Below are 19,284 nucleotides of genomic sequence, written 5' to 3' on the forward strand. Positions count from 1 at the left end.
GCAACCTACAAATGGCAAAAAGTTAAAAGAATGAAAACCATAAAGTTTAGATTGTCAAATTCAAGAAATTCTTGGGTAGCAGCATGCTATCGAACACGAAACTGTAACTAAAAATCATCAATAGTGAATTGAAACAGAACAGAATCTAATAATGACTAGAATAAATAAAGTTCATGTCTATGTCATATTCATCATTTAATGCCCGCAAGAACCACAGTTTATATTCATCATATTTATATTGAGTGCCATCACAACTCATGCCATCAGAGTTAAATACCTAATACAGTAATAGATAGTAAGTTCTACACTCCATTAACCTATGAGTTATTTTAATCTCCTTATCTCAATTCTCCATTCATTGAATTCTACCATTTAATTGACTTTGGTATGAGATATTTTAATTGATTTTAATTAAACTTCGGTGTTTTAATCATTGATTTTGATAGCAGCTCTCATAATTTATTAAACGCATTTAATTCCAGAACTGTGCTAGGCCTCAGAATAATAGATTGTGAAATGAACAGTAGACACATTCTGTCCTCCACGAAGAAATGCAAAACGGAGTAGAAAATCACCTCAATCAGAGGATCCCGGCCAACAATGGAGAATACTTCCTCTGCCAGTTTCTTTATCACCTTGGCCCTTGGATCATAGTTTTTGTACACACGATGCCCAAAACCTGACATCTTGCGCTTCCTGGAGAGATGAAATGGTATAAGAAAATAAATTAAATTTCATAACAAATAAATACCACATTTCGTGTAAAGGACGCTATCGCCTTTTAGCGAGATAATTGTGATATAACAATAATTACCTGTTTTTTACACCCTCAATAAACTCTGGAATGTTGTCAACAGTTCCAATCTCACTCAGCATCTTAAGAACAGCCTACAACAAACAAGATAATAAGAAAAGCATACCTACTGGTGGCACAAAACATAATCTGAGCATAACATTTGGAAAAAAGATACCACCTTCTAGCAGGAAAAAGACTATGAGAATGAGATCATGCTGTTAAGTATATACCTCATTAGCTCCACCATGAAGAGGACCATACAATGCTCCAACAGCCCCAGCAAGTGCAGTGTATACATCAACACCACTGCAGAGACAGCAAGGTATGTGAAAAGAGTTTAGTGCTGATTTATTTTGAATGTGTGCTAAGATGCCTACCTTGATGCTAGATGCCGAGCAGCAGCTGTGGAGCAATTCATTTCATGTTCTGCATGCAGTATGAAGAGAATATCTAGAACTCGAGCTAGTCTAGTATTGGGTTTATATGACCTATTGCCTCTGCAAGTTTGTGGAAAGAAAATTTTAGTTAGGTTAGAGGAGGCATAATTCCATATCTCCAAAATAATAATAACACAGTTAGGAATTATATATATATATAAGGAGTCGGTTCTTTCCATGCTGAAGAACAACGTACTGAAGTCATATTCCATGGAAAGAGGATGATATGACAAGAAGTCAACATCGCATTAGTACTGGCCTCTTAAAATTAAAAAATAAAAATAAAAAATAAAAAATAAAAAAATTATCGTTCTACAGAGATAATTAGTATGTGATCTACAATATCACTGATAACAAAATATGCCTGAAATACATACAATGAATCTAGCATGTATAAGAAATTCTCTGAATAAGAAAGGTTGCTGGAAGGGAGAACTGGAGGCCTTCCTGCCATCCTCAAATAAGCTGCTGCAGCAATGGTGGGTGCCTGGAAATAAATATTGATTTTGCATAAATTAGTTGGAAAATACAAAATAAGTGTACTGAAAGCCGATAGTAGCCAGCATACTACCAAAAATTTAACTGGGCACGACACGCTTATACAAATTGCAAAATCGAGCATTTATAATTAGTGAAGCACTTTAGCTAAGGCGCAATGCCAAAAGAAAGTAAAGTGAATAAGCAAACCTTCCCGAGAACACGTGCTATTTGTTTGTCTTTCACTTGTTTCGACTGGTAAAGATCTTGGCCCTGTATCAAGAAGAAAATAATAATCAGCAATGTCAAAAAGCCTCTTGTAAAATCACAAATTAATAGAATTACCCAATTATTTAGCAAACTCCAGCACAGAATTCATACCACAACAAGGTCACTTAGACAAGGAAACTAAGAGATCAATATATTTTTAAAGGTGGATGCCACTTGTAACTAAGCTCTTTTTTTATTATTTAAGTACAAAATGAACATCATCTTATGGTAATTGCGGAAGTAACATTTTCAAAAACAGCAAGCATAAGGGGATGCAACTTATCCACATTCTGAATAGCAACACTATACACATGTCAAGAATTGTTAAACTGCATCCCCGACTTCGTGCTTTCTTGTTACTTTTCAATGAAGTAAATCGATCTATCAGTTTATTTGCCCAACCCTGAAGCTGGGAATAAACTTTCACGCTGTGCAATTATCAAGAAAGAATTGCAGGAAAGTAAATCTCAAGAAAAGTGGAACGAAGAAACAATATAACAATGCCTACTCATAAGAGTACATATGAAACAATACCTCAAACTCAAAATATCGAACTTACTCTAAGAGCAGGATTGGCATCAGGATGAAAGATGGAAAGAGCACTCATTGCGCTGACAAGTACACCCATTGGGTGAGCATCATGAGGCATTGCCTGTATAATATCCTACAAGAAAATTTTAAGAATCCACCTTTCAGTCAAATGAATACGGAAAATTAACATAAAAAGGAAAGCAAATTTATCAGAGCTCTTTCTATCATTGTTCTACAAGCATAGATAAGGCTGTTTCTTGATGATAAAGATAAAGTCGAAGTAATCCATCATAACTCAAAAGCCTCGACTATTTAAGTAATTGGATATCCTAGGACAAACATCTTTTATTGCAAATATATAGCTAGCACCATTCCACAAAAATACAGTTGTGCTAGGGCCTGTTTGGAATTGCGTTTGAAAGGTCTAAAAGTGCTTTTAACATTCAAAAAGTCCATTTGAAGAAAAAAGTACTTGTTTGGTAAAAAAATTAAAACACTTTTAAGGGTTCAAAAAGCCAAAAAAATGGTCAAAACGCACTTTTGGCAAAAGCTTAAAAATGAAGCTTTTGCCCAAAAGCACTTTTTGACTTAAAAGCTCTATTTCTCAAATGCAATCCCAAACAAGCTCTTAATCATGTTCCTTTTGCTGAATACAATCTTGGAAACTACAGTGGCAAAAATCATAAAAGTGCACAATGATGTTTCTCATTGTTCCATGCTGATAGGGATGTTTTATGCTTAATCTGATTTGCAAAATTTACTGTAATGCCATGGCACATAATAAATAAAAGATATACATTGAAATTCCTGGAGGTTAAAATAATGTAATATGTAGCCCACGTCATCCATGCGAACAAACATGTAATTTTTATTCAAGCTTTATGTGATTAAAGCTGAGAATCAATAAGTGAGCAGCAAATTAAGTGAGGAGCATCACTCTTCCTAGCTATGGAAAGACAGAAAGAGGAAAAAAAAAATGTATATTATTATGTCCTCTCAAGTAGCAGCGATTTCTATCAGGACATGTGAGGTTCATCAGCTAGCCTTGATCAAAACAGAAGCATACTCCGAGTTATCTGCTAAAACAGCATCATGCTATCTATCTAGAGATAGCTGCGACTGAATCTTTCATAAGATGTGCATACTAGTAAGTTCAAATAATGACCAAAACCAATAAGTCAGATTACCTTTTTTCAAAGTATATGCAATAATAGCCTTTTTTCTGGTTACATAAGAATTTATTGAAAATAAAGAGGAGAACAACTCAAGTACATGGGAAACATGCAAAAGGTCCTCCTAGAAGTTACAATCAAGAACTCATGACTTCAAGAAAATCCAATGAAGCGGAAGTAGGGATACAAGATGTTTCCAAGATGTCACTGCTTTTGTCCATTGTCAAAGCACCTTTTGATTCCATTGGAAAACTCAATTTCGATCAAATTTTATACTAGGCAACACAGATCGGGTAGCCTTCCCCTGCCAAAAGCCGTTGCCTATGATGGAGTGAACCCCATTTCCAAATGGGAAGAGGTACCACTTAACTATAAAGATTAGTCATTCATTCAGGTGGCAAACCATTTTTAGAATCTAACAAGAAAAAAAAAAGAGAGTTTTTAATAAATCATACAAAATGAGTTTTTATGTTATATACAACAAGATGTTGAAAGTGCCGGTCCAACTCAATTGTATTAGCTGGGACAAATAACATGTACATTCCAATTAAAATATTGTATTGTTAAAGGTCTAAACAAAATACAAAACCTCTTCCATAATACATCCAGGTAGGCAAGATAAGAGGCACTCAACTGAGATAAAAAGAACCCCTTGGCCTTGTCTGAAGCACAAGTAGGTGGAAGACACTTTTCTTTTGTTGCTCAGAATAGATTTCAGTAGCTGCCTCACTGGCAGTTAACCTAAGAGCAAATGGAAGCCCATGCCCATATCCATCAATAAACAGCAGTGTATTCTATTTTCCAAAAATTCTTTCAGCCACAAGTTGTCAATAATTTTTCTTTTTCAAAAAAGTCCTTCAACTTCATTAAAAGAGGAGAAGGAGTGGAACCTTAGTACACAAGAAGTATACAAGAGAAACCCCTTAATATAGAACGCAACCCTTACACGAATGGATCACACATGACAGTAAGACTTCTCTTCAAACCTTTTCCTTTTGGAAGGGATCCAACAAATTCTATCCTCACCTCCTTGCCTTATTATGTGAGAATACAACAACTCAAAGAAAGAAGAGACAACTTCCACCTCCCAATCAAGCACTAGTTTGGTAAAGAAAAGATGGGACGATTCAGGTGAGATCCAATGTAGATCCTGTCAGTCAGATACGGTCTATATATATCATATATATTTAGCCATAATTAGTCTTTCTAGTTATGGTATGTTCTTGTATTATAGCTATAGTATATTGTAATTAATAGGTAGATGTTAGTTACCTTATTTGTTTCCCTAGTTTGCTGTAATCACTGAGATACAGCCTGTAATTACCTAGACAATTTCTATATAAGACGAGCAACCCTCACATTGAGAGGTATTCAGTACAATTGACATGGTATCAAAGCCATCATCTAAATTAGGGCTGTTTTCAGTTACCTGTTGAGGGCCGTAGGAATTGTCAATCTTGGGTTGGGACTGGGTCGTTTTTGTGGCGGTCGATAATTTCAGGGAAGTTGTCGATCATTCTGGTGGGTTCTAAACTGCTGTTTGGCAGTTTCTTGGTTTGTGGAGGATCCTTGGTGGCTGTCGGCAAGGTCTGTGGTGGTCGTTGACAGGTTCTGTGCAGTCTTGGAGCGTTCCCGGCGATCTGTGGTGGTTGTCGGCAGATTCTGTGCGACTTGGGCTGTCGGCATGGTGTTATCGGCGACTTGGGCTATCGGGGTGGTACAGTCGGCGTGGTGCAGTCGGCGTGGTGTTTCCGGCGAGTTGGGCTATCGGAGATTTGGGCTGTCGGCGTGGTGCGGTGAGCGTGGAGTTTCCGGCGAGTTGGGCTGTCGAGATTTCTGCTTGTGGTGCTGTTGATTTGAGTTGCTGAAATTGTGTTTTTGGGCTTGGGCGTTGTTGGGCTTGGACTTGCTGGGCTGATTGGTTTGGACTTGCTGATTTGAGTTGCTAAAATTGTGTTTTTGGGCTTGGGTGTTGTTGGGCTTGGACTTGCTGGGCTGATTGGCTTAGACTTGCTGAGTTGCTAGTAACTTTGGGCTTGCTGGGCTTGGGCTTTGTTGCTGGTCAGGGTTGCAGATTGCTGTTTGATTTGAGTGGACTTGGGCTTGCTGTCCAACAGATCTGGTGGGCCTGTTACTTCTTTATCAGGTTGTCTAATTTCTAATTTTTTGATTTCATTATGTCTTCTAGCGAGACTTTTGGGGTCCGTTTTATTGGAAAAAATTATTCTACTTGGGAATTCCAATTTCAATTATTTGTTACGGGAAAAGAGTTATGGGGCCATATTGACGGTAGTGATCCAGCTCCTACGGAAGCTAAGGATTTGGCTAAGTGGAAAGTCAAGGATGCACGTGTGATGTCTTGGATCTTAGGGGCTGTTGATCCTCTTATTGTGCTCAATCTGAGGCCCTATAAGACTGCGAAGACTATGTGGGAGTATTTGCTGAAGGTTTATCATCAGGACAATACCGCACGCCGTTTTTCAGCTGGAATATGAGATTGCTAATTACACTCAAGGCAATCTCTCCATTCCGGAGTATTTTTCTGGTTTTCAGAATTTGTGGGAAGAATTTTCTGATATGGTTTATGCAAAGGTACCTGCTGCATCTCTCTCTACTGTTCAGGCTGTTCATGAACAGAGCAAGAGAGATCAATTCCTGATGAAATTACGCCCTGAATTTGAGGTTACTCGCTCAAATTTAATGAATCGGGATCCTTCGCCATCTTTGGATGTTTGTTTTGGAGAATTACTCCGTGAGGAGCAGCGTCTTCTCACGCAGGCTACGTTCCAGCACGATTCCAACCCAAATCCAGTAGCCTATGCAGCCTATGGGAATTGGAAGAGTAAGAAGCAAGCTCGCGTTTCTAAATCATCTACTGAATCCAAATACCGGGCAATGTCTGCTGCTTGTTCTGAGATTGTCTGGCTTCGTGGGCTTTTGGCTGAGCTTGGTTTTTCTCAAATTGATTCTACTCCTCTTCATGCTGATAATACTAGTGTCATTCAAATAGCTGCTAATCCTGTTTATCATGAACGTACGAAGCATATTGAGGTAGATTGTCATTTTATTCGGGAAGCCTTAGACACTCGTGTTATCTCTCTTCCTCATGTTTCCACTGATCTCCAGATAGCTGACGTCTTCACAAAGGCTATGACACGACAACGTCATCAGTTCCTTGTGGGCAAATTGATGCTTCTTAATCGACCAGCATCAATTTGAGGGAGGGTGTCAGTCAGATACGGTCTATATATATCATATATATTTAGCTATAATTAGTCTTTCTAGTTATGGTATGTTCTTGTATTATAGCTATAGTATATTGTAATTAATAGGTAGATGTTAGTTACCTTATTTGTTTCCCTAGTTTGCTGTAATCATTGAGATACAGCCTGTAATTACCTAGACAATTTCTATATAAGACGAGCAACCCTCACATTGAGAGGTATTCAGTACAATTGACAGATCCAACTTTCTATTCACTCATGGATTCCAGGCGGTCCGAGGGGGACCACCATGGCTCCTCTCTTCTCAAGAATCCATACATCCCTTATCATAATATATGGACAACTATGTCACATCCCGATATTTCTCTTCTTTAATCTTGTAAATAAATTCTTGTAAATAAATTCGAGTGTTACGCTAAAATAATCTCACACAGCAGAAAAACTGTAATTATCAATACAAAACAATACCGTTAAAATACTTTTTCTTTATACAAAAATACCCAAAACTATGCCGAACAAGACATTTATACAAATCTACTCCACTATCTAAACTCTAGACAAACTTCACCAACTTGAAATCTCTGTATATCTCAAAAATGAATCTCTAATCACAACAGCATAATTACCTTGACTTTCTATTCCTACAAGCACTACAAAAATTGTGAAATAGTGAGTCAATTGATTCCCGATAATATAAATCATTGTTAAAGCATTTATATCAAAGGCCAAACATTTTATAAAATAACAAAGATCTATATTATTGAATATCAATATCTCTCAGTAAGTAAGAATACTTACTTTGGGTTACAGGAATGAATCATCAAAGGTAAATACTTATTAAAACTCATTCTGCTGCAATTGATCATTAGCCATAAATTTCTAAAACATTGACTCTCTCTCTCTTGCCCAAACTCTCTTTCTTGCCTTCTCTCCCTCAATCTCCTTCTCTGATTATCTCAATCTCTCTACGTGGTTATAAAGGAAAAGAAAGATAAAAATATTGAAAGTGGGTAGGGAGTTGTACGTGTGTGAGAGGAAGAAGGTTAAAAGAGAGAAAAAAATAGGAAGTGGGTTGGATTTCACTCCAATTTATTAAAAACAAATCTAATAAAATCCTAACTTCCATTAATAACTTGAATCCAATGAATATCACTCAAAAAATTAATCAAGATATAACCTCTCATATAAAATCAAACATCATGATATAATAACCTCAAATCAATATTCATTCCTATAATATTCATAAGATCTAATAAATTCCTCGAGAATAAATATCATACCTAATATCATCAAATAAATATCTCCAAAATAGGACTTTCAAAATCTGGGGATATTTTTTTTTTTATAAGTAATGTTGTATATATAACAAAAAAAGAAAAATGCAAAGCGCCTCTAAGTACATAAGAAAGTATACATAGGTAGCCCAACACAAGCCCGAAAACACAACCCAAGAAGACACAACCCAAAAAACCCAACAAGAAGCCGCAGCCAAACAGAACCCTAAAAGAGAACCCAAAACAAAAGCCCACAATAACCTAGCACCAGCCCTAAAAACCCAAAACCCCTACTGCACCTCAAGAGGAAAAGAGAAATCATTTTTAGTCCCAAAACAACCCCGTCGGCGCTGGCATTTCTCCGAAGAAAGTCTTCGACCTCTAGCCTCAAAATTGATGGAGCACTCCAAATTCTTGAGCTCCCTCTTTCCCTTAACCTCTATAGGCTCTCACTCCGCTTCAACCTTCGAAAAAATATTCCAAAGGCTTTTCTCGTCACCACCACACGTCAACCCCACAAAGGAGGCAAACTTCGCCGCACCAAGCACCACCTCGGAATAGCCCTCTGCCCCCTTCTCCGAAGTATCCGCCACAACCTCGGCCAGCAACTCCTTGTTCTTATGCAGTTGTTTAGCTACCTTCTCCTTCACTCTCCAGGCATACACCAGTTGAGACTTAGAAACAAAGGAAGCCGCCCCGTTGGAAGGAGTAGACATAACTGTAGAACAGACCTACATGTCTACAACCGTAGAAGATGCCTCCTTCACTACAGGCAGAGCAGGAGAAGCGAGTCTAGACCCTAAGAACCCCCTTCGGAGCAACCCTTTCGCGGAAACAGAGACCACTGGAGGGACAGAGACCACTGAAGCAGCAGGAGAAACAAAAAGATCCCGAACCCTGGACAAAGTACATACCAGAGTAGAATGCTAGACCTGGACAGTCTCCAGCAACAATGCAGCCTCCAAAGAAGAACCATATCCCAACGCAGTCTCCCACCAACGCCTTATCCAATCCAACGTCCACAAGAGAAAGCGGCGTCGGAGCCAACACAAGAACCTTAGGTGAATTGGGGATCAACAGAGAAGCCACCTGTGTAGACACAGCCTTACCCACAGAAGGAACCCCAGAAGGCAACTTGAAGGCTGCACTCACATCAACCACCTCAAATCAATATTCATTCCTATAATATTCATAAGATCTAATAAATTCCTCAAGAATAAATATCATTATCTAATATCATCAAATAAATATCTCTAAAATAAGACTCTTAAATTCTGGGGCGCTACAAACTATCTCTCGAGCACTGGTTTAGGTTTGGCCTCAGTGGAAAAATAAAACAAAGCACCTAACAACGTGTCTTTCATAGACCAAGAACTCCGAGATCACCCTTCATTTTGGGGTGATGGAGGGATTGTACCATTCGAGCTTTTTTTTTTTTTACATTTTTACCGCAGGTCTAGAGAAAGTTGCAATCAATAAGTTTTTCTTAGTCCTCCTTTCCAAAAGGAAGAAATTGAAATTCTTTTTCCTTTCAGCAGGGACTAGGAGATTGGATTTAGCCATAAAAAGAATGCTTGGCTGATAAATAACTCAGTTCTTGGTCTTCAACCCCCTTAGTCACTACGAACGCCCCTGAGTAGTGCAATGTCCAATGAAGATTTCCATTTCGGAATTGCATATGATCTGCTACCCACACATCCTTACATCATGTAATACTAAACAAGTCCAAATAAGCAATATTCAAGGATTGTTCCCCACACCACAAATCATGCCAAAATCTCACCTTGGATCCATCTCCCACCTCATACCGAACAAATTTAGATATAACTTCCCACCCCCTCCTTGCACATTTCCACACTCCCACTCCAAAGGGCCTCGCAACCTCCTCATAACACCAATCTCCCCTCAAATTATCAAACTTAGTTTCCACCACTGATTTCCACAAAGACTCCCACTCCATAGCCACTTTTTTAGAATAGCTTAGTTAAATTGAATCATATTTTTTACCCCCAATCCTCCTGATTTTATCGAAGTAAAAAATTTCAACCACTTCACTAAATGAAACTTAAACTCATCGCGAAGTCCACCCTACAGAAAATCCCTATGAAGTTTTTCAAGTCTAGTAGTCACACCTACCGAAATAGGGAATAGAGAAATAAAATGTCAGCATATTGGCTAGAGTACTTTTCTTTCAAAATCAACCCACCTCCCTTAGATAAAGTCTCTTCCAGCCCGCCAAACGATGTTCCACTTTCTCAATAATGCCAGTCTAAATAGTAGAAGCATTGTGAGAAGCTCCTAAAGAAAGACCCAAATACTTCATCGGCAAACAAGCCACTCTGCAACCTAGAATACTAGCCAAACCCTCTACATCACCTACACCACCTACAAGAACTATCTCTAATTTGGACAAATTAACCTTCATCTCATGTCAGCTTCAAAACATAAGATACACTGCAGATGACGAAGTTGTTCACAATTAGCCTCACAAGAAATCAAAGTATCATTTGAAACAATAAATGCAAAATTATAATCTCTTCATTATCCCTCGACTTCACTGAAAATCCTAATAAAAGTCCTTTGCCCACTATAACAGACATCATTATACTCGGTGCCTACAAAACAACCACAAACAATAATGGAGACAACGAATTCCTCTATCTTAATCCACGCAAGGTGCTAAAGAAACTAGAAGGAGAACCATTAATGAGAATGGAAAACCACATCATAAACATGCAATGCACTATCCAATCTCGCCATCTCTCCCCAAAGCCACATCTCAACAACAAATATAACAGAAACTCCCAATTAACATGATCATAAGCCTTCTCCAAATCCGATGTACACAACACTCCAAGTTCCCTAGATCCAATCCGACTATCCAAACATTCATTAGCCGCCAGAAAACAAATGTTTGTAGAAATGCACAATATGTTCCCGTATTTATGTAGAGTCCAAGATTGGGAGATGGATTTGGTTTCTCCTTTCTTTGATCGATTGTACTCTTGCAAGATTTCCATAGGCATTGTAGATCGTATTTGTTGGTCTTCGTTCAAGAAGGGCAAGTTTGAGGTTAAGTCGCTCTTCAAGGCCTTGTCCAATTTTAACCATAAGGTGTTTCCTTGGAAGAGCATTTGGCGTACTAAGGTGCCTTTGCGAGTGGCTTTTTTCGGGTGGACTGTGGCCCTAGGCAAAATTTTGACTCACAATACTTTGCGTAAGAGGAACCTAGTGGTAGTGGAGTGGTGTTGTATATGCAAAAAGACCGGAGAGTCAGTCGATCATCTTCTTCTCCACTGTGAGCTCGCAAGTGCTCTTTGGTATACAATTTTTAATCAGTTTGGGTTGCATTGGGTCATGCCTTGCAGGGTGAGGGACTTGTTCGATAGCTGGTGGTCGGGAGGACGTTCTCGAAGCGCGGCTGTGTGGAAGATGATCCCTCTGTGTCTTATGTGGTGTATATGGAATGAAAGAAATGCTAGATGTTGAGACTTCCACTAGGACTATAGAAGAATTGACTCATCTTTTCTTCTTTACTCGACTCTTGGACGGCCGCTTGGCTAGCTCCTTTAGTGATTAGTTTCTTTGACTTTCTTTTTCATTTCTCTCCCTCTTAGGCACTCTCTTTTTATACTTCTCATGTATGTGGGTTGCGCCCCTTTGCGCTTTTTATATATCATTATTACTTATAAAAAAAAAACAACTAAGACTCCCCTGAGTTATTTCTTCTATGCGGATTAGCCACTCAATGAAAGAATTTAGTTTATTTTTTATTTTTTATGAATAATTAGAATTTTATTGAAAAAAAGGTAAGCATTCATACACGAAGAGTACACAAGAGAGCTGAGGCCCTAGTTGCTACTACAATCTAGAAAACAGATCAGATCTACCAGATTTCCATAGGGAAAGTTAGGAACATATGCAATAGCCCAATCCAAAAGAGATCTCAAAAAAGAAGATTTAAGGAGAAGCACATGGGTCTCGCTATCCTCAAAGAGACCTTGATTCATTTCGACCCAAATGCTCCACACCAAGAGAGTTGTAGGATGTTACTAGGCATGACCCAAGAGATCCCAAAGCTGGTAAACATTAAGTGCCAAATGTCAGCGGTATACTCACAATGGATGAGAAGATGATTAATAGTTTCCTCATCCGTTTTACAAAGGCAACACTTGTTAACTAATTGGAATCCCTGCCTTCTGAGATTATCCACCGTGAGAATTCTACACAAAGCCGCCGCCCATAAGAAAACAATGTGAGGAGGGGCCTTCACCTTCCAGATACTTTTCCAAGGGAATGAACTATGGTCACCTGATTGTAGTATAGCATAGTAACTCTTCATCGCAAAGCCGTGGCGGCTAGAGGAAGTCCACACCATACCATCCACTTCCCGAAAGAATTTAGTATTTGTATCTCCCTCACTCGACAAAAAGGCCTTTGACTTCTGCCTACAACACACTTCTTGAAGAAGGATAATCCTCTCCCACTCTCTAGAAAAATCTTCCTTCCTCAACCTTTCATCCTCAGTTAAAGATCTTCCCGCTGCAATCATATTCAGCTCACAAATACCGTTCACCATCTCCTTCTTCTGCTTCCCTACATTACCAAAAACCTCCTCATTTCATTTCTTTAAATCTGATTTTAATGCCCACAACGTTTTCACCTGCACCACAAAACCCTTTTGACTTTAGCCGTATATTCTCAAAATTTAAATACCTATTAACCTTGCTCACCACACCACAATCAAACATCAAAGGAAAGTGATTGACTGAATTCTACGAAGATGTCTCTAAGATACATTGAAAAAATGTTCTTCCCAATATGTAGATAGAAGGAACCTATCAATTCTAGACCATGCCTGAGAATCACAATTATTAGACCAAGTACAGTTCCCCCTACCAACTGAATGTCCATGAGGCCCTGAACAAAAATGAATTTTGAAAAATCTAACATCGCTTGTGACCATCTAGGATTGCCTAATCTTTCACAAGGATACCAAACTACATTAAAATCACCCCCAATACACCACAACAGCTCCCACCAACTCATTGCGCCAACCAACTCATCCCAAAGACATTTTTTGTCCACATCATCATTAGGACCATACACACCTGCAAATGCCCATTCAAAATTCTCAATAAGACTTCTAAAAGAACATGCTGCCATAAAATTTCCTACACATTCCTCAATCTTCTCCACCATCCACCTATCCCACATTAAAAAAATACCTCATGAAACCTATCTCGAACCCAAATATGACCAGTCCACATGTTGACAGCCCCCATAAACTACAAATCACCTCCCTAGAAATATACTCCATTTTTGTCTCTTGTAAACAAACGATATTTGCCTTCCAATCTCTAAAAGGATCTCTAATCCTCCACTTTTTTTCTCATTTTCATTCAAGCCTCTCACATTCCACGATACAATCTTAGGTTTCATAATGAACAATTTTTTTTTTTTATAAATAATTTCATATCATTAATAAAGCGCATAGGGCCGCAACCCTAACACATAGGGAGTATACAAGAGAACCCCTAATAGGAGGAAGAAGAATATAAATTCCAAAAATCTGCAAAAGTATAAACATTCAAGCTATGATGTGTCGCTATCCATATATGTAAGGTGTTAAGCATATGCTTCCGCAACTCTAACATTGATGTCTCTATGTCTTATAAGAGTTGAGCATTCCTCCCACACCAAAGACACCACATTAAACACAATGGAACCAACCTCCATACTTCCTTAGCTACTGCACCCAATCAAACCGCCCCAACTTGTCAACAAATCCATGATCCGTCTCGGCATAACCCACTCTACCCCAAACAATTTAAGAATGTAACTCCAGAGTTCTCTTGCGACTTCGCAGTGAAGCAATAGGTGGTCAATGGACTCCCCACTCTTCTTACACATACAACACCACTCAACCACCACATTATTCCTCTTTCGAAGATTATCATGCGTCAAAAGTTTCCCTAAGATTGCTGTCCCCACTCTTCATAATGAACAATTAACACCCCTCCACTTCCCTTTCACACTATTTAGTGACCTCCATTAATATTATAATTTATTGAACACACTAATCTCTTTAATTCACGGTTTCCTCTATTAGCTAACTTTTTTTTGATAAGTAATAAGAAGTTTTATTAAAAAGCGTAAAGGCGCCCCAAGGTACACTACCCACACCATTTTGATGTCGACTAGCTTCAGTCGCAGCAAACAAAGCCAACAATTTTTTTTTTGATAAGTAATAATGCATTAAAGAGCGCAGAGGGGCGCAACCCAAGTACACAGGAAGTATACAAGAGAGCGACTAAGTATGAGAGAAAGAAGAAGAGAACATAAAGAGAAAATCAGGAAAAGTGATCACTAAAGGAGCAAGCCAGCCTGCAGTCCATGTGAATAAAGTGTACAAAAAGAAATGAGAAAGGTCCTCAATGTTCCTCGACAAATCCTCAAAGCATCTCGCATTCCTTTCCTTCCAAAGGCACCAAAGAAGACAAAGGGGAGACATCTTCCAAACCACAGCACTACTCGTTCTACCGCCCGTCCACCAACTAGCAAACATCTCCTTGACGCTTCTAGGCATAACCCAACTCATGTTAAAGCGAGAGAAGATAACATCCCACAACTTACGCGCTACCCCACAATGAAGATCCACGGACTCCCCATCCGCCTCACACATCCAACAACGATTAATCACAACAATGCCTCTCTTCCGAACATTATCCAATGTGAGAGGTTTCCCAAGGGCGGCCAACAATTGATCAACAGAACCTTCACATTACAACCCCACTACACAACAAAAAAAATTTATGCTCTCAACCACCCCTGTTTGAAGACATTGAATAAGGCACTATTTGTTCCTCAACTACAGCAAGTGAAGAATATTCAGCGGCACACTTCCTTTACTCTCCTCATCTGAACAAGTTACCACAACCAAAGATGGATAAGTCACATCCCCACAAGAGAACACACCTTTATCAACCTCAACCCGTCTCAAAACCTCCTCCCCACTCTCCAAAAGCGCCAGGGGGGGTCCCAAAACATAAATTCATAACGGGACCTTCACCTTTTTGTCCACCATCTACCACCTGATGAAAATATTGATCACCCAAGTGAGATGACCTTCTGAACTGAAGAACTCTCCATATGCATCCCCATTTCCAAGGATCCATTCACCCCTAAACCTTTCAATTCATTGATACCTCCTGAACCACAGTCAGATGCAATACCCGATCAACTCCCATGCAACAACAACCCACTCTCCTGCCGTAGAACTCCTTCCCCCCGGCATCAAATATTCCTTTGGTCTTGCCCATGTAAGACCCAAACATTTCGACTACTTCCGTTATCATCTGAACAATTGTCTTGTATGTGTAAGACCCAAACATTTTGACTACAAAGTATTGTAGCTTTTATTATATGTTGAGTACACATACCATTTCCATTTGATTTTGATTTCTACTTAACTTATACCAAAAAAAGGAAGAAATATAAGATATTTGTCAACTCCAAACATAGATTCAATATTCCAGGCCTAGAATTAGTCATCAGATTTCAATAATAAAGAAAAAAAAAGCACACCAAAATTCCCTGCGGTACAGCTGAATGCTGAGAAACAGCAAATTCCCAATCTGCTAGCTGACTTTCAGAAGGCAAATTCCCATACACTGAAAGAAAGAAAGAAGCAAATTCAGATACAGAAAATTCATCAATAAAGTAGATGTAAGCTGCAAGTAAACACACAATGAGATGACCATTTAATAACCACAGATAAGCACACTAACAATAATTTTTTGAGGATTCAACAGAATTCTATAATAAATACATTTAATCCTTACATATTGTCAGGTATAATTATCACTATAATAGACTTGCATTTAAGAAAGTACAGCATATCACATGCATCTCAACATATTGGCATATTTTTTTAAAAAAAATAAAAGTGCAAATTAATTGGTAATGCTTAGAGCATCTCCAACAGTTTCTTTAAAGCTCTTATGTTGGCTAAATATGATATGATGCCTTTTTCACCTTCTGCAGATTATCTCCCTATCATGTAAAATACATTTTTTGCTACAGTGATTGTAGATTATCACTGTAGCAAAATGTTCCAATTTTTGTAACATTTCTCTCTCATCTCTGTCAGTCCCTCATCTCCCTCATCTGACCAGTAGAGAGTCCCTTCTCCAACCAAAGAACCAACCGTTGAACACCCCAAGTAGATCCAACGTGCGGCTATTTCCAAACCCAAACCCAAACCCAAACCCATTAACATAATTTCCAAACCCAAAAGCAGCCATTGACATAGCATGATTCGGCCATCCCCTTCCAAAAAAGATCCACCGTCTCTCACATAGATCCATTTAGATCCTTAGATATCTCAGCAAGACAGCAAGTTTGATGGGTCAAAATATTTTCTCAAGAATGATACACCAGTTTGATTTTTCATTAACTTGATCAACAATTACTGCATTGTCCATACCAGATGCTAACCCAGGCTTGCGCTTTTGGACCCATGACTCGAATTGGTTTTTAAAAGGGGTTTTAGTTCCAGGATTGGGGTTCTGTAATGGAGGAGTTGGGGTTCGGGGGAGTGTGTGCGAGCAAGGAGGACAGGGAACAGTAGAAGAGAGAGAGAGAGGAGGGTGGATTTTGGGATGAGGTGGAGAGAGGAGAGAGGTAGGAATGGAGGAAAAAGGAGGGTGGGCTCTTGGATTCTCTTGTTAAACCATAAAAGCAAGAGGAAGAGCTCTGGGTGGCTTAACTGGATGGCATGACTGTAAATATAGTGGTGAGAAAGAGTATAGGAGGAAGAAAGATTGAGATTAATAAAAAAAGAATGAGAACTAATAGTTAAAGGAAAGTAGAGAAGATAATAGATAATTTGTTGGTGTGTATAGAATAAGTAGTAGCTAAAGTAAAGAATTGCAGTTTTTGGTTAGGAATTTTAGACAACGCTGTTGGAGATGCTCTTATAGTGGCAGTAATTAGAGAGAGAGAGAGAGAGAGGATTAAGACAATCAACCCACTTCAATCAGCTTTTCACAGTTACTTTCAAACTCTTATATTGGTTACTTTATAAAACCTCATTCTCTCTCCCAGTCTTTCTCACTCAACCTGCAACTCACCTAAAATGTGACCAGGTCTGAAATCGCCAATATGCTTAAATTAGATTTCGTTATGCTAGAGTTTCCCTCTTTTCTCTCACCACGCAAATTAAAGATTCATAACAGATTTCCTGACTTCCTCAAATCTATTCAAGGGTTCTGCCTTCTGCCCTTAGATTATCCACCATTGTAACCGGCACTGATACCAAACTAAGAACTAGGTTACATCCGCTCAAGAGTCTCCAATATATTCTGCCATGCAATCAGGGGTTTCTTCGCCAATGGATGTTGCATAGATAGCCCTTACTAAGGAACCTTTTATTAAAAAAGTTAACATAGGTTCTTGCGAACTAATATACATATGACACCCATGACTGTTATTAGTAACCAGTACATTTTAGGAAAATTCCACAGAGAACTTACTTAATAGGTAGGCCACTTCCAAAAAGGTGCTACTTTCAGCCAACTCTTCAATCGGGTAGCCTCTATACCTAAGGATACCCTCATCGCCATCAATATAACAAATCGATGACCGAACAGGAGCTGTATTCAGATAGCCTGGGTCATAAAGTTTGAGCCCTTTGTCATTCTTTCCCGTTGTAATCTGTATATCCAAAAGAGTAAATCCACAATTTAAAATAACAAGAGAGAGAGAGAGAGAGAGAGAGAGAGATCCGTACACCCAATGTCAAGCCAACAAAGGTACAGTGCAAAGAGTCACATTAAAGAAACACATATATTTCTCATTTTATCATCTTAACTTACATTAAAAATCATAGGTAATTAATTGAAACTTTAAATCATATCAGTCACAAATGCAAACGAAAAAAAAAAAAAAAGAAACTAAACTTTATATTCTAATCATACCTTACATTTTCTCAACAGCCGAAAAGACCACAAATAAGAATTACCAACCAGAAACACGGGAAAATTAGAACACTTCAATCAACCCCAAATCAAAACAAACCCAAATGAACCCCAACAAGCTCAAAATTTAATTTAAATTACTGATCCGCAGAACCAGTAATCGAAAACCCAATACCAATTCTCATCTTTATTTCTACTTTCAAAAATTTCCCCAGCACCCACAACTCAGATCAACAAAAATATATATATAACTCAACAAACAAACTCAAATCAAAACGAAAACCCAGAGCATAAACAAGCATCACTCCACAAAATTGAACAAAACAAATAGATAAACAGAGAAACCCAAACCCAAATCAAAACAAAAACCAAAGCAGACATATTTAGGCAATTAAATCACAAATAAAGAAAAAATTAATCTTCATACGTAAACATGCATACATACCTTCTTCAACTCAGTGGCTTTGACAGTGCCTTCCTCAGACACCGGGACCTGGTACTTCTTACCGGTCCTCTCGTCGACGATAGTCAGCGAGCCTCTGAGGTTCCCGGGTGGGGCGACCACGGTCTGAGCCGAGAGGCAGTTTGGCTCGAGAGCTGGCGCGACCTCGATGCACTCAGTGGACGCTGCCAGGTGCGCAGTCAGCACGGCCAAACGACCCCGCGCCACCACCGCCGATAACTCTGTCACGCTTGACATCCTCTCTCTCTCTATCTCTGTCTCTCTCTGTCTTTCGTTTGTTTGTTGGGGCCGGGAAGGCTATGAAGAAGATCGATTGACCAAAATGACGTGCAGTTATGTCACAAACCGCACTTGATCCGGGTCCCACTGTGACACGTCGATGTGTTTATCTCGGGAAGCTCAACATCAACATGATATTCCCGTATAGAGATAGATAGGATAATGGTCTGACGTCGTTTATCTCACGCTTTCGATTTCCAACAAATTTATTTCTTGTACTTCTCATATAAAAATTAAATTAAAAAATTTATATTATCAAATTTTTAGAAAGTCCCATTTAAAACTACTATTCAAACATCAAACTCTATATAAATTTCTCTATTTGGTTAAATATTATTATTTTATTAATTTTAAACTGATTAAGAAAAGAAAGGTTAAAAA

At 38.7% G+C, this 19,284-nt stretch overlaps 1 protein-coding gene across 1 annotated transcript in view; it reads right to left on the bottom strand.

Moving 5' to 3' along the window:
- The window catches only part of LOC132180947 (citrate synthase, glyoxysomal), a 20,852-nt gene extending 1,898 nt beyond the window's left edge, over positions 1 to 18,954 (bottom strand). The window contains exons 1-10 of the mRNA XM_059593960.1: positions 18,607 to 18,954; positions 17,718 to 17,898; positions 15,769 to 15,854; positions 2,540 to 2,644; positions 1,921 to 1,983; positions 1,611 to 1,720; positions 1,174 to 1,293; positions 1,027 to 1,102; positions 815 to 888; positions 574 to 696 (exon numbers count right to left, since the gene is read on the bottom strand). Of these exons, the coding sequence (XP_059449943.1) occupies positions 574 to 696; positions 815 to 888; positions 1,027 to 1,102; positions 1,174 to 1,293; positions 1,611 to 1,720; positions 1,921 to 1,983; positions 2,540 to 2,644; positions 15,769 to 15,854; positions 17,718 to 17,898; positions 18,607 to 18,861 (1,193 nt within the window). The 5' untranslated portion in view covers positions 18,862 to 18,954. The remainder of the gene's footprint in view (positions 1 to 573; positions 697 to 814; positions 889 to 1,026; positions 1,103 to 1,173; positions 1,294 to 1,610; positions 1,721 to 1,920; positions 1,984 to 2,539; positions 2,645 to 15,768; positions 15,855 to 17,717; positions 17,899 to 18,606) is intronic.
- Positions 18,955 to 19,284: the final 330 nt, after the last annotated feature.

Source organism: Corylus avellana, chromosome ca5 (assembly GCF_901000735.1).
Source record: "Corylus avellana chromosome ca5, CavTom2PMs-1.0".
In the NCBI taxonomy this organism is placed as follows: Eukaryota; Viridiplantae; Streptophyta; class Magnoliopsida; order Fagales; family Betulaceae; genus Corylus; species Corylus avellana.